The 25,075-nt window shown below is 34.6% G+C and overlaps 1 protein-coding gene and 1 pseudogene across 1 annotated transcript; one reads left to right on the forward strand and one right to left on the reverse strand.

Annotated features, from left to right (window-relative positions):
- The first annotated feature begins 577 nt into the window (after positions 1-577).
- On the forward strand, positions 578-3,527 carry LOC127787866 (pentatricopeptide repeat-containing protein At5g03800). Its single transcript, XM_052315925.1, has one exon. It carries the CDS (start codon positions 642-644, stop codon positions 3,363-3,365), a length of 2,724 nt encoding a protein of 907 aa, XP_052171885.1. The 5' UTR covers positions 578-641; the 3' UTR covers positions 3,366-3,527.
- A 439-nt stretch (positions 3,528-3,966) lies between these two features.
- On the reverse strand, positions 3,967-20,980 carry LOC127788781 (beta-galactosidase 15-like; annotated as a pseudogene).
- Between the last annotated feature and the right edge of the window lie 4,095 nt (positions 20,981-25,075).

The raw sequence follows: 25,075 nt of genomic DNA on the forward strand, positions 1-25,075 counted from the left end.
ATCACCGTAACTCAAAAAATTTTAATTTTTTTGGTGCTAATAGCCCTATTTTTAAGTACCCAAAAGCCTTTATTTTCACATGTCTTTATCTCTCCTTCATTCAATCAATTTCTCTTTCAATTTAATCTATCGGTGTAATTTATCCTATCTTATAATATCCTTAAAATTGAATTTTCCTACATGCATGTTTGTCTATCGCTGTTAGACTCATGGAGTGAAGGCTCATATTTTAATTATTTTTTCTTCTTTTCTAATAATCAATTTGGGGATGTTTAGTTTAAATTTTTTTTTTCAATTTTTTAATTCTAATTTTCTATCAAATGGTTAATTATCCAACAAAAAATAAAAACTCAATTTTCTAGGAGTTGTTTAGTTGTAGAAAATATTTTTTCTTTTTTCTTTTTTAATTTTAATTTTATTAAATAAATGAATCTCTTATTAAAAATAAAAAATATATTTTTTAACTTTATATTGTGAATTAGAAAAGTATTTTTTATTTTAGTTATAAAATTAAAATTAAAAACTAAAAAATATTTTTTAAAACTGATAAAGAGCCTTGCAGGAGGAGGAAAAAAGATTGGAGCTCGGTGGCCCGAAGGCAGTTTCTGGCTGGAGGTTATGGTCGGCGCCGCCTTCATTCCATGGCTGCCGTTATCCACTACTCCGCCGCCGGCGTGCCCACCGACACCTGTCTTCAATCCAATTTCTATCCTCCTCAGGCTCCACGCTTTCCCCAGCTCCGACACTGTCCATCGAAACCTCAACCACAACCAGGAGTATGTTCTCTTTCTGCATCTCGAACACTGCTTTCTCTCCCTAAATCCAATCCGCAGCTCGTCCCATACTCTGCAACCTCCGCCACCCAATTCCTCCCCAACCTACACCCATCTGCTTCCAGCCCACCTCCCCTGAAAAGCCATGAACCAGCTGCAAACGACTACTTCAGTTGGCTTCGGCTTTCAGTTCGTTACAGTGACGTTGAACTCGCCAAAGCGGTCCATGCCTCCATTCTCAAGCTTGAAGAAGATACCCAATTGTCTAACGCTCTAATTGTTGCGTACCTCAAGCTCGGTCTCATGGCTTATGCTCAGGGAGTTTTGTTGAGCCTTTCGTGCCCGGACGTGGTGTCGTATACTTCAGTTATATCGGGTTTCGCCAAGTCCAGTCGCGAAGCTGAAGCCGTGGAGTTTTTCTTTGAAATGAGGGGATCAGGAATTGAGCCTAATGAATTTAGCTTTGTTGCCATATTGACTGCTTGCATTCGTCTTGCGGATTTAGATTTGGGGTTTCAAGTTCACTCACTGGCGATTAAAATGGGTTATACGGAGTACACTTTTGTTTGCAATGCGCTCATGGGACTGTACGGCAAATGTGGGTGTTTGGATTTTGTCCTTAATTTGTTTGATGAAATGCCTCAACGAGACATTGCTTCCTGGAATACTGTGTTGGCATGTTTGGTGAAAGACTTGAGGTATGATAGAGCTTTTGAATATTTTCGAGATATGCAAAGATGCCTGGGGTTCAGAGTTGACCAATTTACACTTTCAACCCTTCTGTCTGCCTCTTCTGGTGGTTTGGCTTGGATGGGAGGCCGAGAAATTCACGCTCACTTGCTCAGAATTGGTTTTGAGTGCAATTTGAGTGTAAATAATGCGCTTATTGGGTTCTACACGAGGTGTGGGAGTGCAAAAGATGTGGTTACTTTGTTTGAGAGAATGCCTGTTAAAGACATATTTACTTGGACTGAAATGATTACGGCATACATGGAATTTGGAGCTGTTGATTTGGCTGTAGAGACTTTTGATAAGATGCCAGAGAAAAATTGTGTTTCCTACAATGCTTTGATGGCCGGATATTGTCAAAATGGCAGAGGGTCAAGAGCTTTGAGGTTATTTGTTGAAATGGTAGAGGAGGGTGTTGACTTGAATGAGGCCACTTTGACTAGTGTCATTAATGCTTGTGGGTTGTTAATGGAAGCGATGACTAGTGAACAGATTCACGGGTTTGTTCTCAAGTTTGGTTTTCGGTTGAATAGTTATGTCGAAACAGCATTGCTTGATATGTATACAAGGTGTGGAAGGATGGATGAAGCAGAGAAGATGTTCATTCAAGTGCCGAGCAACAAGAATAGTCCAATAGCGTTGACATCAATGATTTGTGCGTATTCTCGAAATGGCCAACCAGAAGAGGCAATTTCTCTGTTCTGCCAAAGGCTGTCAGGAGACATGATTGTTGATGAAGTTGCATTAGCTTCAGTTCTTGGTGTCTCTGGAACATTGGGCTTATGCATGATCGGGAAACAAATCCATTGCCACGCTCTTAAGCTTGGTTTTTGCTTTGATATCGGGTTGGCAAATGCCACAATGAGCATGTATTACAAGTGTGGGAACATGGAAGATGCATTTAAAGTTTTCAGCAATATGTCAACTCATGATACAGTTTCATGGAACAGTTTGATTGCTGGCTATGTCCTTCACAGGCAGGGTGATAAGGCCTTACATGTATGGTCGGAGATGGAAAAGGCTGGTCTACTGCCAGATGCAGTCACATTTCTCCTGGTTATTTCAGCTTATAGGCATACCAACTCAAACTTAGTCGATGACTGCCGAAAATTGTTTCTGTCGATGGAAACCATATATGGCATTCAACCCACTGCAGAACATTATGCGTCCTTGATTGGTGTTTTTGGTTACTGGGGTCTATTTGAGGAAGCAGAGGAACTAATTGGTAAGATGCCTTTTGAGCCAGAGGCCTCTGTTTGGAGGGCATTGCTTGATACTTGTAGAATCCGCTTGAATACAAAGCTAGGGAAATTGGCTGCACAGCAAATACTTGCTTTAGAGCCACAAGATCCATCGACATACATACTCATCTCGAATCTATATTCTGCATCTGGGAGATGGCATTGCTCTGAGACAGTAAGAGAGGAGATGAGGCAGAAGGGGCTCCAGAAACTCCCCGGTCGAAGTTGGATTATTCATCAAAGCAAGGTTCATTCTTTCTATGCAAGGGATAAATCTCATTGTCAATCCAAAGACATTTATAGAGGATTAGAAATACTAATATTAGAAAGTATGAAGGCTGGGTATGTCCCCGACACGAGCTTTGTGCTTCAAGAGGTAGAAGAACATCAAAAGAAGGAATTTTTGTTCTACCACAGCGCAAAACTAGCAATTACCTATGGGCTTCTAACGACCAAGCCAGGAAAACCGATTCGGATTATGAAGAACATCCTTCTCTGTGGGGACTGCCATACATTTTTGAAGTACGTTTCAGTCGTTACCAAGAGGGAGATTCATGTTAGGGATAGTTCAGGTTTTCATCGAGTCTTGAATGGTCAGTGCTCGTGCAAAGATTACTGGTGATAGGCCTAAACTGGCAAAATCAGCCCTTTCTGTGTTTGGAAAATACTTTCGTTCTCATTCTCAAGTCACTAACAAGACTCGAGCTTTTTCTAATACATGTGTACCTAGTTGTATAACTCTTCACAGGAAATATATATATATAATAAAGTTCCATTTGTTCAATGGATCGTTGGTGAATGGGAGATAATAACTTCGAAGAATCAACAAGCACTTATAACCATTCTTATTTCTTACTTCACTTCAGCCCTTCCTTTTTAAGCTAAGCATTGAAACTTAGCTTTTTGCAGCCAAGTAATTCAAGCAAAGGAAGAGAAAATGGCAGCTCAAATAGGCGGGAGACAATAGTGAACAAATGTTGTAACTAATTTTACTCGAATAATTTATATACTGCTTTATATCAGTTTGCTGCTGAACAAGCTGAACCTAAACTAAAGTTACTTATCCTTTTACTTAAACTAAACTGAACTAAAATGAAACTAGAAATTCAACAAAACTAAAATCTCCCAACTCCAGACCTTGTTGCAGAAAATCATTTTATTTAGCAGACAAGCTCGACAGCAAGTCTCTTAGGATCTTGCAACCATTAGGTTCGAAAGTCCACTCAGAGGCATTGATTGTAACTCTCTTTGCCAAAGCATGTCTATAATTCAAACAAAAAAAATAATTAAAACAAATAAATTAGCACAAACCACTATATATATGATGATAGAGAATGGGACAACTTCTCACATTTTGCACAATTAACAAGCTATTAGGCGACTCGCAATGGCCTTTGCAGAAGGCTCCACAACTGCCCTTCGGGTCCCCAAAGCTCGCAAACTTGACATCTGATATGACTCTTCCTCCCTAGCAAGATAACTCCAACTTGTTGCCTTCATAGGCATTTCTGCAAGCCTTTCCAACAGTGACTGTTTGAACCTCAACATTGGCAGGATTGCTGCCAAACTCCTCAAACAACACCAGTAAGTTATTGTCATCATTGAGGATTGAGCGAGGCACATGATACCTAGTAAAAGAACAACATGATTAAAGTATTGCTTGATACTCTCTGAAGACAAAAAGAAATTGAAGTAAACCATGTAAATGAAAATAGTCTGTTAGCTACCATCTCTGAGAGGACTCCCCACAGCCTGTTAAGCATTTGTTACTACCATACTTCCCATGATAGTCACACTTGAAATCACAGCTATTATCATCGGCAAAGTAACTTCGCCAGTATCTACCAATGTTGAAACCATTCACCCAAGCTATTCCCTTCCCCATGCCAAGCAAATCCAGAACAACTGGATCATCACCCATTGGAGCCTTGAAGGTTGTCTACAACAAACAAAAAGAACTCTTAATTTTCACGTAAGAATGTCTTGATATGACAACATAAACAATAGGGTCATTGCAGAATTAGCAGACAAAATTTGTTGAATCACCTTGTACCAAACAAACATCCTGTATGTAGGAAGATTCTCCACCTTCCAATTCCTATTGTACCTGGTGTCCTTCATGTAAAGGCCCTTCTCGATTCCATTGAGATCAACTTTATAAGTCCATCCATACTCATCAAGATGCTTAACCTGATTGTCACCCCCAATCAACTTCACTGGTCCAAGAATTCCATGTTGCTCTTTGTCAAAGAACGCGCCGTAGTTCTACGCAACAAAACATGAAAAAATATTGAATTGGTTGTTTGATATAACATGCGCGACAGTGAACTTAAGATTCTTAATTCTCACTTGAAGTCCATTAGTAACACTAAGCAAAGATAGTGCGTTCTTCCCATTTTTCATCCTAAATTTCGTCAAAAAATCAAAAGTCCAATGTCCATCTTTTGCTGCTTGAGATCCTGGAACAAGATCATTGTTTCACAATCATGCTCAATAAAATCTGGCAGACATACTACTTGAACTTTAGACACATTACCAACGTGCTTCCCGTTCAAAAAAGCATGAAGTATATGCCCCTTGGTGTGAACTTTTAGCGTAACCTCCTCTCTCCAAGCAGGGTCATTGTGATCAATGTCCACACTGAAACAAGCAAGCAGAGATTGGCAAGTTTAGCCCCGTAAATGCATTTCATATGTTGGTAATGTGAACGGATAATGAAATGGTTTTAAGATTAATCATGGCATTACCTGGTCATATGCCACACATAGTCGCTGGTGTCATTTGATATAAACTTCTGATCCAGTAGCCCATCAAATTGAAGATAACCCTTTTTAGCATCAGCATCCTTGACACGCTCAAACTTCTCAGCTCTCCATGTCCACTGCAAATTATAGGGCTCCTGAAAAACATCAGCTTCATCCCGCATCTTCACCATTACCGATGTTTGTGCGTTAACCTAATACAGGTTCAACATCAGATAAAAACAAATTGATCAGCAGTCAAACTCATCAAAAGAATTAATGGATTCGATTAATGTTAAAGTTGTCGATAAGTACACGAGCAGTGTTGTAAACTTCTGTGTAGCAATCAGGGAGGATGCTAACAGACCATGTAGGAATAGTGTACGTTGTGTCATTAAAGTCAAACGTTGCATCATCTTTTTCATTTGCATTTCCAAAGAAACATACACTGTTACCGTGATACATATTTTAGTATCAACCGACATTAAGAAAATTAATATATATATAAAGAAATAAATGCAATTAAAAAAAGAAAGAAATAAATAATTAAAAACTTACAGTCATTATGTTGCCATACTCAACATTTCTTACAACACCATGTGTGAGAACCTCTTCCATTGATCTTAAGAGGAGATGGAGATCCTTAAGATGTCCCCATTTAGGTTGATTTAAATTACCTAATACAAAGAACATGTTACAAATATCTCTACCACAATACAACAAATATAAGAGTATAGATATAATTAATTGATAGATTATTTTTAATTCTCTTTATCATATTCATCAAGAGGTGCATTATAATCATATGATGTGGCAATATAGGGACCACCAGATGTTCGATCAAAATTAGTACCACCATGATATTGCATAATTAGAAAGTCAAAAAATGTAAAAAGTTAACTAAATTAATCAATTTATTTAATAAAATGAAAATACTTATTAAGGGATTTTGGATACAAACCATATAATAGTTTTGTAGCATGCCACCATATTAAAAAAACTGAGCAATAGCAAAAAATAAGATCTTCAGTAGTTCGGTGGGGATATATACTTTCCCAATTCTTAAACCTAAATTAATCAATGACAAAAGTAAGAAGATAATTTAATTAAAATATTAATATAATTATACAAAATATAACAGTTATAAGTACCAGCCAGTCCAATTTTCAGTCCACATCTTAGGCATGCCATGATTAGGGTAGAATTGGTCACAATAATATCCGTTGCAAGTATTAATCTGTGGAAAAAAAAATATCAAAATCATATATAATGTTGAGAAAAAAATGAAAAATAAATGAAATTTAATGAGCATTTAATTAATGTAAAGGGTAATACCATGTCCTTTGGAGCATCCCATTCTTGGCACATGATCCATGGAACACCAACTTTGTAGGATTCAGCAAGATCAGCACACCAGTTTATGTATTCTTTTTCATCATTTCCATATTTGCTTTTGACATGTCCATACTCATTCTCAAGCTATTTTTTTTACAAAAAGAAAAAAGAAAAAAAATTACCCAAATATTTAAAACATTGAAAAAAGCGGTCCTCCTTGTGAGGCAAATAGATGTACAACATATGTGTAAAAAATAATTAAACATGTGAAAGGATTATAGTGTAAAGTTCTTTAAGGTGGGCCAAATATTTTTCCATTATTATAGTTATGGATTGTAAAGGAATTCTTTAAATTTCTGTTGCCCAACAGTTTTCATGATTATGTTTCCATAATTATACTTCTTGATTGAGTTGTAAAGTGGTAAAATATGTATATTCTTGATGGAAGAATGTAATATAAATTTATGGTTTTGGTCCCTAAGCTTAATCATCCATTCTCTTCATCATACACCATCACTTGGGGTGTTTGAGAGCGTGGAAGAGCCAATACCAAAACTGAAGAAAACGATAATGGCTGGAGGTAATTTTATCTATTTTTCTCATTGATCTAAATGCTATTTTTGGTGTTTGTCGCATGTTAGATCATCTATATTTATCTAACAGTCGGTATCAGAGCATTGTTTGCCTCTGCCTTGATATTTTCAGTATTCTGAAAAAAATTTCAGCAAGAATATATATTAAAGTTTTGATTAGATCTACACAATTGTGACTTATTTCGATGATTTAAGTTTAGAAATCTTTAGGAAGTTGTTTTGTGAGCATTCAACAATTTAAATCATCAATTTTTATGGCTAAAATCATAATATATAACTGGGTCTTCAAAACGGGTTGAACCTGGGACAAAATGACCTGGTCAGAGGTTGAAGATGACACTGTTCATCAGTGGCTTGGCTATTTTTTTGTGGGCTATTAAGTGGGGATGGGCTTTGCTATTGATATTTTAATTTTTGGCCTGTTTCATAGGCTATTATTTTAATTATTGGGTTTGGGCCTGTTTCCATTGGGCATGTTTTAATTATTGGCCTGCATAATTAAATGTGCTGATGGCCCATTTTTATTAAAATAAAAATAAAGAATTTTGTATTTATTTACTTCAATTATTTGCATAAATTAATTTATTATGTCCATATTAATTTATGCAAAATATTGAATGAGTTCATAAATTAATAATATGTGCATAATATTTTGATTTAATTATGCAATATTATTTTTTATGCATGAGATAACATACTGTGCATAGTTAAATCATGCAATTTAGATTATTTGCATAAAATTTAGTTTTATGCATAATATTTAAATGTCTAGTGATCCATATAATTTTAATTAATTAAGAATTAATCACAGCACCCTTAATTAAGTAAAATTATATATTATGTTTATTTGGGATCACATGAAGATTCATAGACATTAATTGTAATTAATTATACTTAATATAATAAATTTTATCCCACATGAACTTTTATTATATTTATATAATTAATTAGGATAAAATATCAAATTATTCTCATAATATTCCCACATGAATTATGAGTTAGTATATAATTTGATGGTTTTATCATAAATTTTATTTTTATAGAATTAATGTACAAATAAATCTTGAATTGAGTACATAATTTAATAATTCTATCATAAGAAACACATGAATTTGCTTGAATTAAAAATTTAGCCTACAGGCAATTTTTATGTGATTAGATTCATTCATGCATAATTTACATTAGTAAAACATACAATTTATTTAATTAGACCTCAAATTTTGACATAAGCATTTATGATATTTATGCAACTTCACAACTTGCTAATTTCTCTGATATTCGTTGCAATATTCCTGAATTAACGGATGATAATTTTAAGATATAGAAGGAGAGAATTCTTCTCCATTTAGGGTGGATGGACATTGATTATGCTATTAGGAAAGATGAGCCACCAACCATCACTGATACCAGCACTGCAACGGACATCGCGCTTTATGAACGATGGGAGCGATCTAATCGCCTCAGCGTGATGTTCATTTAAGACTAAAATTTCGGCTGGCATACGTGGTTCTGTCGATCAGCATGAAAAAGTTCGGGACTTGTTGAAAGCCATTGATGATCAATTCATCACTTCAAATAAAGCACTGGTAAGCACCCTAATTATGAAGTTCTCATCCTTAAGACTCACCAGCATGAAAGGTGTGCGTGAGCACGTCATGCAGATGAGGGACATTGCGGCTCAACTTAAGAAACAGTAGGTTACAATGTTTGATTCATTTCTGGTGCACTATATCTTGAACACTTTCCCATCACAATACGGGTCATTCAAAATCTCATACAACACTCATAAGGATAAGTGGTCGATTAATGAATTAATGACCATGTGTGTTCAAGAGGAAAGTAGGCTTGTGATGGAACATGGTGAAAGCGCAATGCTGACTACAACACGAGGAAAGACAAATCTCATGCCAATCAAAAAGAGAAGGGTAAAATACCACCCCAGACTGATATTAAGGAGGAGTCCAAGTGTTTCTTCTGTAAAAAGAAGGGACACATGAAGAAGGAGTGCGCTAAATTCAAGAAATGGCTTGAGGATAAATTTAATATGGTTAATGTTAATATTAACACCTGGTGGATTGACTCTGGCTTTACAATCCATGTTGCAAACTCCTTGCAGGGTAAGCAAAACCTAAGGAAGCTAGTGGAAAGTAAGTAAATCATCTTATCTGGAAACAAGATGGGCTCACATATGGAGGTTATAGGGAAAACAAGATGGGCTCACATATGGAGGCTATACAGACGTGTGTTTTAACTTTAAGTAGTGGTTTTATTTTAAAATTAGATAGGACCTTCTATGTTTCAAGTTTTTCACGAAACTTGATTTCAGTTTCCAGGCTTGTGCCTTTCGGGTATTCCTTAAAATTTTTAGACACATCATTCAGTTTGTTTTATAACTCTGATTGTGTTGGGAATAGTATTTTGTCTGATGGTCTTTATCATATTAATTTATAAGACAATACCACTTACAGTTCAATGCATGTTCATACTGGTACTAAAAAGAGTATTATTAACGAGGACTCATCTATATTATGGCACCGAATATTAGGACATATGTCCATGGAGAGAATTAAGAGATTAATAAAAGATGGGATACTTAGTACTCTAGATTTTACTGATTTTGAAACATGTGTGGACTGCATTAAGGGAAAGCAGACCAACAAGTCCAAGAAATGTGCCAATAAGAGTTCAGACATATTAGAAATCATACATACTGATATATGTAGTCCAAACATTGACTCACATGGTCAAAAATATTTCATCACATTTATTGATGATTAATCACGATATATGTATCTCTACTTGTTTCATAACAAAAGTGAAGCATTAGATGCATTTAAGATCTTTAAAGCTGAAGTAGAGAAACAATGTGGGAAACAAATAAAAATCATGAGATCAAACAGGGGTGGAGAATATTATGGTAGATATACTAATGATGAACAAGTACCTGGTCTATTCGCTAAATTTCTTTAAGAGCATGGAATAATTGCTCAATACACCATGCCTGGTTCACCAAACCAGAATGGTGTGGCAGAAAGAACAAATCGAACATTATTGGACATTGTGCGAAGTATGCTTAGCAACTCCAATCTTCCTAAATCCTTGTGGACTGAAGCACTAAAGACGACTGTGTATATATTAAACTGGGTTTCAACCAAGGCTATTCCAAAGACACCATTTGAATTATGGAAAGGATGAAAATCGAGTTTGAGATATATGTGCGTTTGAGGATGCCCATCTGAAGTGAGAATTTATAATCCACAAGAGAAGAAACTGGACCCGATGACCATTAGTGGGTTTTTCATTGGATATGTTGAAAGGTTTAAAGGATATAGATTTTATTGCCCATCTCATAGCACTAGGATTGTGGAATGAAGAAATGCCAAGTTTCTTGAGAATGACTTGATCAGTGGGAGCGATCATATTAGGAATAAAATTCCTAAACATGATCGTTCAAAATTTTAACCTTCTACCTCAAATGATAGATTGGTTATAGTTCACAACATTACTCAATTTCCAACTGGTGTTGAACAACTAATTAATGAAGTTCCACAAGTTGTTGGTAACATTCTAGTGGATCAAGTAGTTCAAGAATTACCAGCACCTCTTGAACAGCCAGTTGAATCACAAGCTTCTTAGGAAGATGTTAATACAACATTAAGGAGATCCACTAGAACTAAGAGGTCAGCAATCCCTAGTGATTATATAGTGTACCTACAAGAATCTGACTACAGCATTGAAACTGGAAATGATCCTAAGTTATTTTCACAGGCCATGAGTTGTAAAGAGTCAGAATTGTGGTATAATACCATGAAGAAGGAGATGAGTTCTATGAAGAGTAACGGAGTCTGAGATCTTGTTGAGTTGCCTCATGATGCAAAAGTCATTGGCTGTAAATGGGTCTTTAAGACTAAAAATGACTTATTAGGCCACATTGAGAGATACAAGGCAAGACTTGTTGCTAAAGGATTCACTCAGAATGAAGGAATGGATTACACAGAGACCTTATCTCTTGTATCTAAGAAAGATTCCTTGCACGTTATTTTGGCATTAGTAGCTCATTTTGACCTTGAGTTGCAACAAATGGATGTGAAAATGGCTTTTCTCAAAGGAGATCTAGAGGAGGAGGCTTATATGAAACAACCGAAGGATTCCTCTCTAGTGATGGTGAGCATTTGGTTTGCAAGTTCAAGAAATCCATATACGGCCTAAAATAAGCGTCCCGTCAATAGTATTTTAAATTCCATGAGGTAATGTAACATCCCACTCGAGCGATAGGAAGAACCGGAACAACTTACCCTGATGGGCCTACACGAACTTCCCAGGGGGTCACCCATCATTAGATTGCCCCAGGTCAAGCACGCTTAACTTGGGAGTTCTTTGCCAACATTCAGCCCAAAAGGTATCCAGCTGGTGTTGTTTCCTTTCTTACACTATCCTCGATATATTCTAACTTCTCTGGGCCCTCGGGGTATTACATTCTCCCCCCCTTAAGCACATGACGTCCTCGTCATGCGACCTTACAACTGGTCCCAGACCTTCTCCCCTTGGGGGCTGCCATCCTAGAAGCCTGCCAGAAGCCGCTCCTTGTACAGGCCCTCAAGCCCCGGCGCCACTCCCCGCCCTCATCGAACCGCCTTCGCCAAGGGTCGGCTCTGATACCATTTGTAACATCCCACTCGAGCGATAGGAAGAACCGGAACAACTTACCCTGATGGGCCTACACGAACTTCCCAGGGGGTCACCCATCATTAGATTGCCCCAGGTCAAGCACGCTTAACTTGGGAGTTCTTTGCCAACATTCAGCCCAAAAGGTATCCAGCTGGTGTTGTTTCCTTTCTTACACTATCCTCGATATATTCTAACTTCTCTGGGCCCTCGGGGTATTACAGGTAATTTCTTCATTCAGATTTGTTGAAAACCCCATGGATCAATGTATATACCAACAGGTCAGTGGGAGTAAGATTTGTTTTCTTGTTTTATACGTGGATGATATTTTGCTTGCAACCAATGATAAGGGTTTGCTACATGAGGTAAAGCATTTTCTCTCTAAAAATTTTGATATGAAGGATATGGGTGAGGCATCTTATGTCATTGGCATTAAGATCCATAGAGACAAATTTCAAGGCATCTTAGGTCTGTCTCAAGAAACCTATATTAGTAAAGTTTTAGAGAGATTTTGGATGAAGAATTACTCACCAAGTGTAGCTCTCATTGTGAAGGGTGATAAGTTCAATTTGAACCAATGCCCGAAGAACAATTTTGAAAGGGAACAAATGAAGAACATTTCATATGCTTCTATTGTCGAAAGCCTGATGTATGTTCAGGTCTGCACAAGGCCTGACATTACATTTGTTGCAGGAATGTTAGGCCGATATTAGAGTAATCCAGGTATTGACCACTGGAGAGCTGCAAAGAAAGTACTGAGGTACCTTCAAGGGACCAAGGACTACATGCTTATGTATAGACGGGCAGATAATTTGGAAGTGATTGGCTACTTAGATTCTGACTTTGTTGGCTGCATTGATTCTCGTAAATCAACATCAGGATATATTTTTATGATGGCTGGTAGAGTTGTATCATGGAAAAGTGTCAAGCAAACATTGACTGCTACTTCCACTATGGTGGCCGAGTTTGTCTCTTATTTTGAGGCTACTTTGCACGGTGTATGGAACAAGAGTTTCATATCTATGCTTAAGATTATGGATTCTATTTCTAAGCCATTAAGAGTTTTCTGTGACAATTTAGCTGTTGTCTTTATAGCTAAGAATAACAAAAGTGGAAGTCGAAGTAAACACATCGACATTAAGTACTTAGCCGTAAGAGAACGTGTTAAAGAAAAGAAAGTGGTCATTGAACACTTCAGTACTGAGTTCATGATTGCTGATCCTTTGACTAAAGGCATGCCACCATTGAAATTCAAGGGTCATGTTGACAAGATGAGACTTGGTTCTACTATGTAATTATATACATTTGGTATATGGATGAAACTCTTATTTATTGTGATGTTTTCTCAAATTCATGTGCACCTTAATTTATTTGAGAAAAACACATCTGTAGAGGACCAAGAATAAACATAGGGTTTATTCATTAGGTAATGTTGCCACATGAAATATAATTCTTGAGAAACTAAATGCATCGTAATACATGGAAGGTAATAATCATTATTAGAGGACTTACCACCATGATTCATGTATTTATTTATTAAGAAAAGACAATCAAAAAGATTAAGTTAAGACATCAAGTTAAACATTTGGACCAAGTGGGAGAATGTAAAGTTCTTTAAGGTGGCCCAAATGTTTTTCCATTATTATGGTTGTGAGTTGTAAAGAAATTCTTTAAATTTTTGTGGCCCAACAGTTTTTATGATTATACTTATTGATTGAGTTGTAAAGTGGTAAAATATGTATATTCTTGATGGAATAATGTAATATAAATTCATGATTTTGGTCTCTAAGCTTAATCATCACTTCTCTTCATTATACACCATCACTTAGGGTGTTTGAGAGCTTGGAAGAGTCAATACCAGAATTGAAGAAAACGACAATGGCTGGAGGTAATTTTATCTATTTTCTGCATTAATCTAAATGATATTTTTGGTGTTTGTAGCATGTTAGATCATCTATATTTATCTAACATATAGGTCCTCCTTATGAGGCAAATAGATGTTCTTTCCAAACCATTTCGACGATCAAAGTTGTAAAAGTCTTCATCTCCTTCTATAATTTAAATAAATAATTAACAAACTCAGAATAAAAATAAATAATTCATTATGTTTCAAGATTTAGATCCATATATATATATATACACACGTATATATATCTCATACACTTTGTTGTTAGTTCTGAGTGTCATGTTTGGCATGTTATGTAACTATAAAGAAACCCTCTGAGCAATAAATATATAAACAAATAATTTTAATTAGTTATCATTTAACTGAAACTTACTCTCAAATGAATTAGAATATTAAGATTTTAACATACCCATAATTCCATTCAGCAGAGACATGATCCAATTCGCAAAATAGCATAGAGCCTTTCTTTTTGAATGGCTCTTACAAAGCTAATGAAGTCTAAGTTGTCTGAAAAATCGTACTATTTTGAAGAAAATAAACATTAGCAAAAGAAATATATTCAAAATTAAAAAAAAAACAAGATTAATTTGGGATATTTAAAAAAATTAAACCTGACAATACAATGGTTCGTGAGCATTCCAAAATATGCAAGTCTCTATAGCATTGGGCCCTCCCTCATTTGTTTTTTTGATCAAATCAGGCCACATTTACCAAACAATATTCATCCAAATGCTTTATATGCATAGAGATTCCCATGCATTATTCTATCGTATGAATATGAAATTAAACAAAAATTTTAAGCAAGGGAAGTGCATATATATGTATATATACTTTGGGTGTGCTACGAGTGTAATGGATGGAGCCCGAGATGATGATTCTTCTCTCTCCATCGATGGTAAGCGCTTTGCCGTTTTACGAAATGTCGAGAGCATCAACCGAAGAAGAAGAATAAAAAGAAAAAAGACAGTAGCTGAGTAAAGCCAAGCCCCAAGACTCTACTGTAACTCCCCATTCCCTTCTCAATGTTACGTTGCTCTGGAGAAAGGGAACAAGAAGCCCACGGCTATACCTATATGGCTATATGTGGGGAAATACCCATGTACGTACCCTTCAATTTATACTAGTTCTCCAGAAATGTAGATAAACAATCCAAATCTACCTGAATCATCTACCCAATTATCAAATTGTTGGTTTGAGTACGTTGAGGAAGAAGAAAGTAGGCAGAAAAATGAGGCAAAAACACTAATTTCATTCATCAAGAACACATATATAGTTATAAAGCACAAAATATACTTCCTTAAAATCTGCAATCTAACTACCTAATTTTTCTTGACTTCCTGCTTCTCCACAAACTACAGATTAATCTAAAATTGTTAGCAACATTTCACAATTTAAACTAAATTTCATAACAAAAATAATTATTATATTTAAACAGCAAAATTTTCAACCTTCACCACTCCTCCTTGAGACTTTTGCTAGAAACAACAAGTAGACTCCTTAATGTTTCAAACTTTGCCTTGGGCAAAGCCTTAGTTATAATACAGTAAATTAGCTTGATTTCTTCTTCTTTTTCAACATCTCTCACAAAGTGATACTTGATCTTCATATGCTTTGTCTTTCCACGGAAGACAAGGTTCTTAGCAATTGCAATTGCTGATTGGTTGTCACATAGGATTATTGTTGGACCTTCACCTGTGAGAGATCAAACATGACCTTCCTCAACCAAATGGCTTGATTAACAAAAACTAATGTAGCCACATATTTAGCATTTGCAGTTGATTGAACCGCAATATCTTATTTCTTAGAATTCCAATTAAACGAACATGAACCAATTGTAAACAAATAGCCTAATTTGCTTCTCATGTCATCTTCAAAACTAACCCAATCATTGTTAGTGTAACCGATCAATCTTGAACCTTGACCCTTCTTGAACCAAATTCCCAGATCCTTGGACCCTTTAATATATCTTAGCACTCTTTTAGCAACCTTATAATGCAGCTCACATAGACTTACCATAAATCTCAAAAGAAGACTTGTTGCAAACATGAGATTAGGTTTTCTTGTTGTAAAGTACAATAGATAACCAACTAGAATTCGAAAAACTTTTCCATCTATCATTTGAGCACCATCATATTTCCTCAATTTTTCATTCTGAGCTACAGGTGTGTTAACACACTTGCTATTCTCCATCTCAAACTTTTTAAAATCTCTTATGCATACTTTCTTTGGCAAATGAAAATTCCTTGATCTGTTTGTGAAATCCCCATGCTAAGAAAATAAGGCATCTCACCTAAATCAGTCATCTCAAACTTCATCTTCATTTTAGTTTTGGATTCCTTTATCATTTTGTCATTGCTTCTAGTTATCAACAAGTCATCAACATAAATTGACACTATCAAAACATCTCTTTCATTCAGCTTCACATAAAAAGCATACTTACTCTTGCTCCTATCAAATCCCAAATTGCCCAAGAGTTCATATATTCTGCTATACCAAGCTCTTGGTGCCTGTTTCAGGCCATAAAAAGCCTTATTGAGTAAATAAACTTTGTTCCTTTAGCCTTCTATAATGAACCCTTCAGGATGTTCAACATAAATTTCCTCATTCAAATAACCATTAAGAAATGCAGACTTCACATCAAGCTAGAATACTTTCCAAGATTGTTGCTACAAGTGCCAAGTGAAGTTTGATGGTATCGTACCTTGCTACTGGAGCAAAGGTATCTGAGAAATGAATTCTTGCTTACTCTGAATATCCTTTCATAACCAGCCTAGCCTTCAGCTTGTTTACAAAACCATTTGGATTCAATTTAGTTCTATAAACCCACTTCAAACCAATTACGTACATTTCTATCATTTGGTCTCCAAGTTTCATTCTTATTGATCATGTACTACTACTCTTGCATTTCCTTTACCCAACCATGTAAGCTTATTGCTTCTTCATGAGTGACAAGTTCCATCAAGGAGGTTGCATTGCATCTCTCGTATATCTCTGTCAAAGATCTTATCCCTCTAATTGTAGTTTCAGAGTTCAATTATGCTTCAGTTGCATCTTGGTCATGGAAAATATTCCTCTCAATTATACTTTCTATGTTAAACTCAACCATTTCTCTGGTCTAATTTCAAGTGTTAGCTTTTTTGAATTTAACATCTCTTACAATTATCATCTTATTTTCTTGCAAATAAAATACTTTATTAGACACCCCTATTACAGTTCTTTGCGCTAGCTTATCTCTTTTTGTTTCTAGCACATAAATATAGCATACATTTCCAAAAGCTTTTAAAAAGATTTTTCGCAAATAATAAGCATTTGGCCATCTCCATGATAGACCTGTTCTTTCTTTCATTCACTCCATTTTGTTGTGGATAATAGGTGACTGTTAATTGATCATGAATTCCAGCCTCACTAAGATACTTCTTGAACTACAAGGAGGTAAACTCATTTCCATTGTCAGATCTCAGCACCTAAACTTTTCTTCCACATTGGTTTTTAGCAAACGCTGTGAACTTTTGAAATTCTCCACACTTCAAACTTCTGTTTCAGAAAAAATACCCAGCACATTCTGGTATTGTCATCAATAAACAATAGGAAGTATCTTCATAGATCCACACACATCAGTATGAATCAATTCCAACTTATCAGATGCACTCCAAGCTTGATTTTCAGGAAATGACAATATTTGTTGCTTTCCAAACTAACATACACTACATACACTCTTGTTATCATGAAGAGTAGACAAATCTTTGTGCAAGATCTTTATCATGCATATACTTTAAAGCACCATAGTTAAAATGCCCTAACCTCTTATGCCAAAGAGACGAGTCATCAACTGAACCAACTAGAGAATTCATATTAGTTTACTTTAAATTTACTAGAAAACATCTGTTATTCATCAAAATAGTAAGTAATTTTGCACTAGTTGGATCATTGATTGGGCATGCATTGTCTTCAAAGTGCAAAATGTAATGCTTTTCCAGCATTTGAGGTACACTACGAAGAATTTGACTAATGTTAAGCACATATAGGACATCTGAGATCAGTTTAGTACCTTTTGGTGTATGGATAGCAACCGTGCCCCTGCCTTTAACTTCCATAAATTCTCCATTCCCCACTCACTCTAGAAAAGAAGTCTTTGTTCAAGTTAATAAAGATGCTCTTATCAGATGTCATATGATTTGAGCATCCTAAATCAATAAGCCATGCTTCATGGTTGCTACTTGTTGCATAATAGGTTTCAACAAACAAGTGCTCATCTTTTTATTATTGTTGCAGATCTCATTCAAAGACTTGAGCCTGTTGGAATACACATATGATGGTACAAGTAAATTTAAAAATTTTGTACATCAAACATGCACAATAGAAGCTATAAATACACATACTATACACAGCTTGAATATTTAAGCAATATGTTATTTCATCATATATGAAATATAATAAATGACACACATGTAGCCCAATGTCAGTTAAAATACAGAAACTGTTTTTGTACTGAGACTGTATCTTGCTCACCGTGTGGAGGGCCTAGTCTGTACACACCTAGCATGCTACCCAGTACCACATCACAATTTTTGTCCCATGCTAGCTTGAGGACGTTGATTCATCGGCACCCGTGGGTCTCCCCAGAATTTTTGAATTTCTCCCTACGTGATTCTCGCGCTTTGTGAATTTCTTAGGGAGAGAAGCAAAAGGAAACAAAGAAATAAAGGAAGCAGAAGTGGCCTAGGGGCGGTTTGAATAGAAGAACTCTCCAATTTTGGTGAGGTTGGAAACTACACTATGAAGAAATTCTAGCCTAAAACACCACTTAGGATAGCTAATCCTAAGATACATAATTGAAGCAAGAGAGAACACTCTTTGAAACTTCACTTGTATTGATACAAACTGATTCAAGCAAAATGAGAGATGCTTACATTGGGTTTGCTATCTCCTATTTATACTATAATCAGGGAAATAAAATAATTTAAGTGAAAAAATACAATAACATAAGATAATAATAGTGGAGAATGGTGGAGATGGTGGATGAGTAGGAATGACCTTATGAATGATGGTGGAGAATGATAATGATGGTGGAAATAGTAGAAGGTGAATAGGAGTGGCCATTTGTGTTCCTTGTTCTACATAAAGAAGCCGAGCCAAAAAAATCTCTCGTCTTTACCTAATTTGAACTCCCATTCACTTCCACATCTTCCTCCAATTAAATGCCACGTGTACAACATTAAAATCAACAGAGACGACAAAAATAATCGATCGACTCCTTAGAAGCAATTGACCAATTTCCACCAAGTGAAAATCCGGTTGACCTGCTCCTCCAACCTGTTGATCGCTTAAACCCTTTAAGCTGTCGACCGGTTGTACTAGAGCAGTTGACATTCCAAGCTATTTTCGCTGAAATCGCTATTCGATTCACCAACTTTTGACAAACCAAGTCATTAACACTTAATGACATCTAAGACATAATAGGTGCACAATGCCTATATCAGATGCTACACTATATGGTGTGTGACTTTCTAGGTTCACTATCATTTGGCACCGGCTGAAACACCTCAACCCATCATGAAAATCTCTCCATATTTTGATAAAGATTTTAAAGGTCTTAGGAAGCGCCTAACAACTGTCTAACACAATTTAGAAGGTAATGAAGTCTAAATTCAAGTGAGCCTAATACAGCTGACGATTACTATGTAATACAATCCTTCCGTCACCTAACGTTTTGATTGAGCGAGAGTCATGAAGTGATAAACTCATAAATTCAGTAACTATGCGTCCAATCTTATCAGCATGACTAGATGACACCTTAAGAAATACTTTCCTAATTAATCATATTGCCTTAGCCAAGGACTTTCCCTTCGCATTAATAATGGACCACATAGGACATTCGTCTCATTAGTGACAACGAGTGTGACAAATCATATCCCTAAACACCAGTCTCAATATACTAGCAATACGGAACCACATAGATGAGCATCCCTACATCGCAAATCATGCACACCAATATACAAGACAACCGTGTCAGTTCAAGTCCAAGGATTAGTTACACTATTGTAGCTCGATGACAAGATCATTATCCATAATGCCACATGATCAGTCATCAATGTCACATTCAGTGTGTTATTGTCCAACAACCACCTTCAAGTTTACTAGAGACATCCCTATGCCATATGACATGTGACTCACCACCCCTAACCATAAGTAACTCATACTAATCAAGGTAGTAAACTCTATACTAGTCCATAATTGACTAATCAGAGTCCCCATTAAATTAATCTAAGACGAGAAACATTTAAGAAATCCCATCACCAAAGAATCTCGTCATATATTCTTAACACTTTAAGAATAATACTCTTAAATAGAAGATCTAGGGACTTATTCATATAACAAACTAGAGAGTTTATGAATGAAGATAAAACTTGCCTTTTATTAATAGATATACAAAGATATATCAAATGTATTTATTACAAGCTTACTAAACATAATCTAAATCTAGTATTAGGGCACATCATTAACAAAGCATGTTGTACTTGATGCTTTCCCTTATTCTTGCATACTTTTTCCACATGTTCATACTGCTTGCAGGATCTGCATTGGACTCCAGGTCTAAACCAGCACCAGTTTGGTGAATGTCCCTTCTTGTTGTAGTAGAGATGTGGCTTGTATCTTCCTTTCTTGCCTCTTCATTTACCGTTTTGAGTTTAATTCTTTTCTTTGTCTTTTTTTCCCATCATTCTGCTTTTTTCCTTCACCTGTGGATGGAGTTTTACCCTTTAGCTAAGCTAAGAAAGCTCATTCTGCAGCTTCTTCTTGCCTAATCGATCGATCTCCTTTGCTCTTGTGCCTACAAGGCATTCACCAATTCTGGCAGTGTGATCTGATTAAGGTCTCTTGAATCTTCAAGAGAAGAAATCTTTGCCTCAAACCTTTCAGGTAAGCTCACCAACACTTTCTTCACAACTCTCTTCTCTAACAGTTCTTCCCCCAACAACCTAATATTGTTAACCATCCTTAAGAATCTGCTACCATATTCTTTAACTGTCTCAAAATATTTCATTCTAAGCAGTTTATATTCTCTTCTAAGATTCAAAATTTGCATCTATCTTGTTTTCTCACTGCCTTGGAACTTCTCCTTTAGTCTTTCCCAGGCTTCTTTAGGTGTCTTACATGCTATTATCTAGTCGAAAATATCTTCTGACACAGCTACTTGCAAACATGCCAAAGCCTTGAATTTCTTGGCTGACTCTTTTGAATGATGCTTTATTTATACTATGGTAAGATTGGCTTTAAGTGGCGGAGGATCTTTATTTTTCTCAACTACATCCCAAAAGTCAAGACCCCTCAAGTAAGTCTTCAAATTTACAACCCAAACAGCATAGTTTTCTCCTGAAAATATAGGAAAAGAAGGTGATGAAAAACTGTTTGCCATGACTAAACTCTCTTATGTTTATGGGTTTTAGTAGTAAGGGTAAGCTTTCTAGTTTCTCTCTTAAGAACTTGAGAGCTCTAAAACCTATTGAGCCAACTTATTTAATTTATAATTAAGTTTTGATGATTAACAAAAATGATATCTTGAATATACTAATTATTTTTGATTAGTTTATAAAATATGTATTACCAAAAAATATTATTTTTAATTTTCAAATGCATAAAAACTTTTTTATAAAAATATATTTTCAAAATGCTACAGTGAACAGTAACGCTATAGTGAATCCGACCATTATGAATAAATATGATCGTATGAACAGTGATGCTATGGCGAACAATGATCCAACCATTGTAAACAGTAGTAAATCCGACCGTTTGAACAGTAAATCTGACCAATGTAAATAACGACACTATAGTATTTTTCAGAATGTCTATATTGTATATCCAAAGTACCCGAAAGCTCTTTAACGCTCTCAAGCAAAAATTCAAACAATTCGAGACTCTCAAAGTATCGTTGCACATCCATCGAAGAGCCACAAGGCAAGAGAAAAATTTCTTCAAGTCTTTTACGACAAATCTGAACTTCTTCATTTGAGGTTACATATAATACTTTACTTATATTTCATTTGTCTTGTATAATTTGTTCTTAATTGATTTTTTATTTGTTTCCAAATATAGACAATTACTTATAATCATTTAAATTATTGTTATGGATTATATAAGTTTCCGATAACCATTAAAATCTAGGTGAATCTAGTTTTCAATGTAAGGTAGGGAGAAAATTTTAGTGTAATAGTTGTTTAGAATCTGTTGTAATCTAGAAGTTTATATAGTTTTCAAAGTGAACTAGTATGGAAACTTTGGTGAAATTGGATTAGTAAAACCCAAGAATTGTTAGACTTTGAGAGAGTGGACTAAATATGTGTGAAAATACCAAACCACTTAAAATTGTGTTGTGTCTCATTTATTTATTTTGTTTATGTCTTGTGACTTGCATTCATTATTAAAATCAAACACACATATACATATCTGTACAAATTTAATTCGTATAAAATTAATTAACAAAAATTTAGTTAAGAGAAAATTATCAAAAATTTTATACATTCAATTCACCTCCTCTTAAGCGGTCATATCATAAAGGAACTACAATACCATTTGTTGGTTTGAGTATGTTGAGGTAGAAGAAAGTAGGCAGAAAAATGAAGCAAAAATACTAATTTCATTTATCAAGAACAACTACATATATATATATAGTCATAAAACACAAAAGATGCTTACTTAATTTTTCCTTGACTTTGTGCTCCTTCACAAACTACACATTAATCTAGAACTATCATCAATATTTCATAATTTAAGGTGAATTTCATACCAAAAATAATCATTACATTTGAACACCAAAAGTTCTGACCTTCAACACAAACTGAAACTATCCATTTGCCTTTTGAAAATTGAACTTTTTTCTTTTTTGATGAATTTTGAAAATTAATCTTGATAAATACTCAAGCATATATATATATCGCAGCTATACAAAAGAAAGCAGCAAATCATGTAATATATATATATATATATATATAGGTTGTAATTATTTTTTGTTTTTTTCTTAATGATAAAAATTTCTTAATAAAAGAAAATTGATAAACCTACCTTTGAGACAGACTATAAAATCAGATCAATTATTTTTCAACTTGTGTTTTCTTAAATTTAAACAGGTTGTCAACTCTATAGTCTGAAACAATTTAGTAAGCATCACTCATTTAATCATGCTGTCTTAGATTTTTCTTTTTTTCCCACACTTAATTTTCTCTCTCTCTCTCTCTCAAAAGAAATGACTAAATGACTATTCATTATCCCTGCGCTAATTAAAAGTGGTAACACATAACTTACGAACCCCCTTCACGCATAAGCAAGAGTTTCACGAAGTCCAAGGGCAAATATGTCATATGAAATTTGTATTTATTGCATAATCAGATTGAAATCAAGTAATAAATAATTAACCACTCCATCAATTTCATGCCATTTTCATAATTCCTTCGTCAAAATGTTTGAGCCATAACGCAAGACTCAAAAGGGAAGCCCAATTCATTTTGTGTGGTTCTCACAAATACGCCCAACTATGTTATTTTGTTAAGGGGACGTTTGTTAATTAAGATATGAGATGAAAAAGTTAAGATATGAAATTCATCCCGAACTTCTATTCTTTTCAACATGTTTGTTAAGTTTATCTGACTATTCTTGAAAAAATTATTAATGACCTCTTGTCTTGAGGGGGGAGATAAGTATATCTTGATATTTATAGATAAGAAGAAAATGACATTTGTGTCCTTTAGTGCATTTTAAAAAATTTAACAAACAGTTTGATAAAAATCTTAGAATGTTTTCTAACTTTATCTTGACAATTCTATATCTTGGTTTGAAAATCATTCCGAACTTATCTTGATACTCCTTCTCTTACTCACTTTTACGTACATTTCCTAAAGAAAAATGACATTTTATGAATTCTCTAAGAATAAAAATACCAAATTCATCTCTTTTTAACTTTTTTATTTTAGTCAATTTAAGAAGTTAAAGACTAAATTATTCAAAATTATTTTTGCCAGTAATTAGAACCCCCATAATCTCATGTTTAATAGTAAATGCACATAATAACTTATCAATTATACGTTCTTTTCAACATGTATGATAAATATATAAAAATTTATATAGAGTTAACTTAGAAAAATTCACTGTGACTGATAAAGAAACCACTTATACGTTAGCATGAGACCAATTCATTGAGTTTAAATAGAGCCTATAATAGTAATTTTTGTGTTAGTGCAACACGAAAATTACAATTATAGCCTTCCATTCCTGATTCTTCAATGTTTCCTTATTTAGCAATTTCAATGTGCTCGGTGCCTCATTTCTCTGGGTTTCCGTCCGCTCTCTCCTCCTCAATCACTTGAATAAAATAAAGAGAACGCCCATTGGTCAAGGTATAGTAGTACAGAAAAAAGAAATTCTGTTCATTATGTTAGAAAAAGAAAAATATTCCAAAATAGATTAGTTTTGCAAATACGGCACCTCTTAGATATGTTTAGTTTAGTTTTATAATAAGGTTAGAATAATTCTTATTAAAAGTATAGTACGATAGATATAATTAAAATAGTTTGATTATTAAAAAATAATTAATAAAAGTTTATGTGAATAGAAAAGATGAAATGACATTAATATTTAATAAAAAAGTTTAATAATGATTAGAATAATATATTCAAAGATATTGATCATATACATATTTTATTAACTTCAGTATTTGTATATTTTTTTCATTTTAAAAATTTAAATTTTTTATTATTTTATCTATACCCTTTAATTATTCAATTTCTAATCAAATGCACTTCTAAATTTTTTATTATTTTAATTATAAAATAATTAATTTAAAAATATAATTAAAATAATAAAAAGTACAATTGATTTAAAATTTCAGTGTTTAAATAAAAAAATATAAATATAAAATTAAAATATGTATTTTTGGCTTGTAACCATATTAATTAAAAAGACCAAAAATAATCGATATTGCAAAATAAAATTTTTAATAATAAACCCAGATTCTTACTCCCAACTTTCCAAACTAATTGATTTCACCGACCTTTATTCTCCCTTCATGGCCTTTATTTACCCATCTCACTCCGGCCCTTGG

The sequence above is a fragment of the Diospyros lotus genome, chromosome 13 (genome assembly GCF_014633365.1).
Source record: "Diospyros lotus cultivar Yz01 chromosome 13, ASM1463336v1, whole genome shotgun sequence".
NCBI lineage: Eukaryota > Viridiplantae > Streptophyta > Magnoliopsida > Ericales > Ebenaceae > Diospyros > Diospyros lotus.

Bases quoted from the DNA above. Each gene is read 5' to 3' on its own strand.
- LOC127787866 (XM_052315925.1), top strand. From the start codon at position 642: ATGGCTGCCGTTATCCACTACTCCGCCGCCGGCGTGCCCACCGACACC.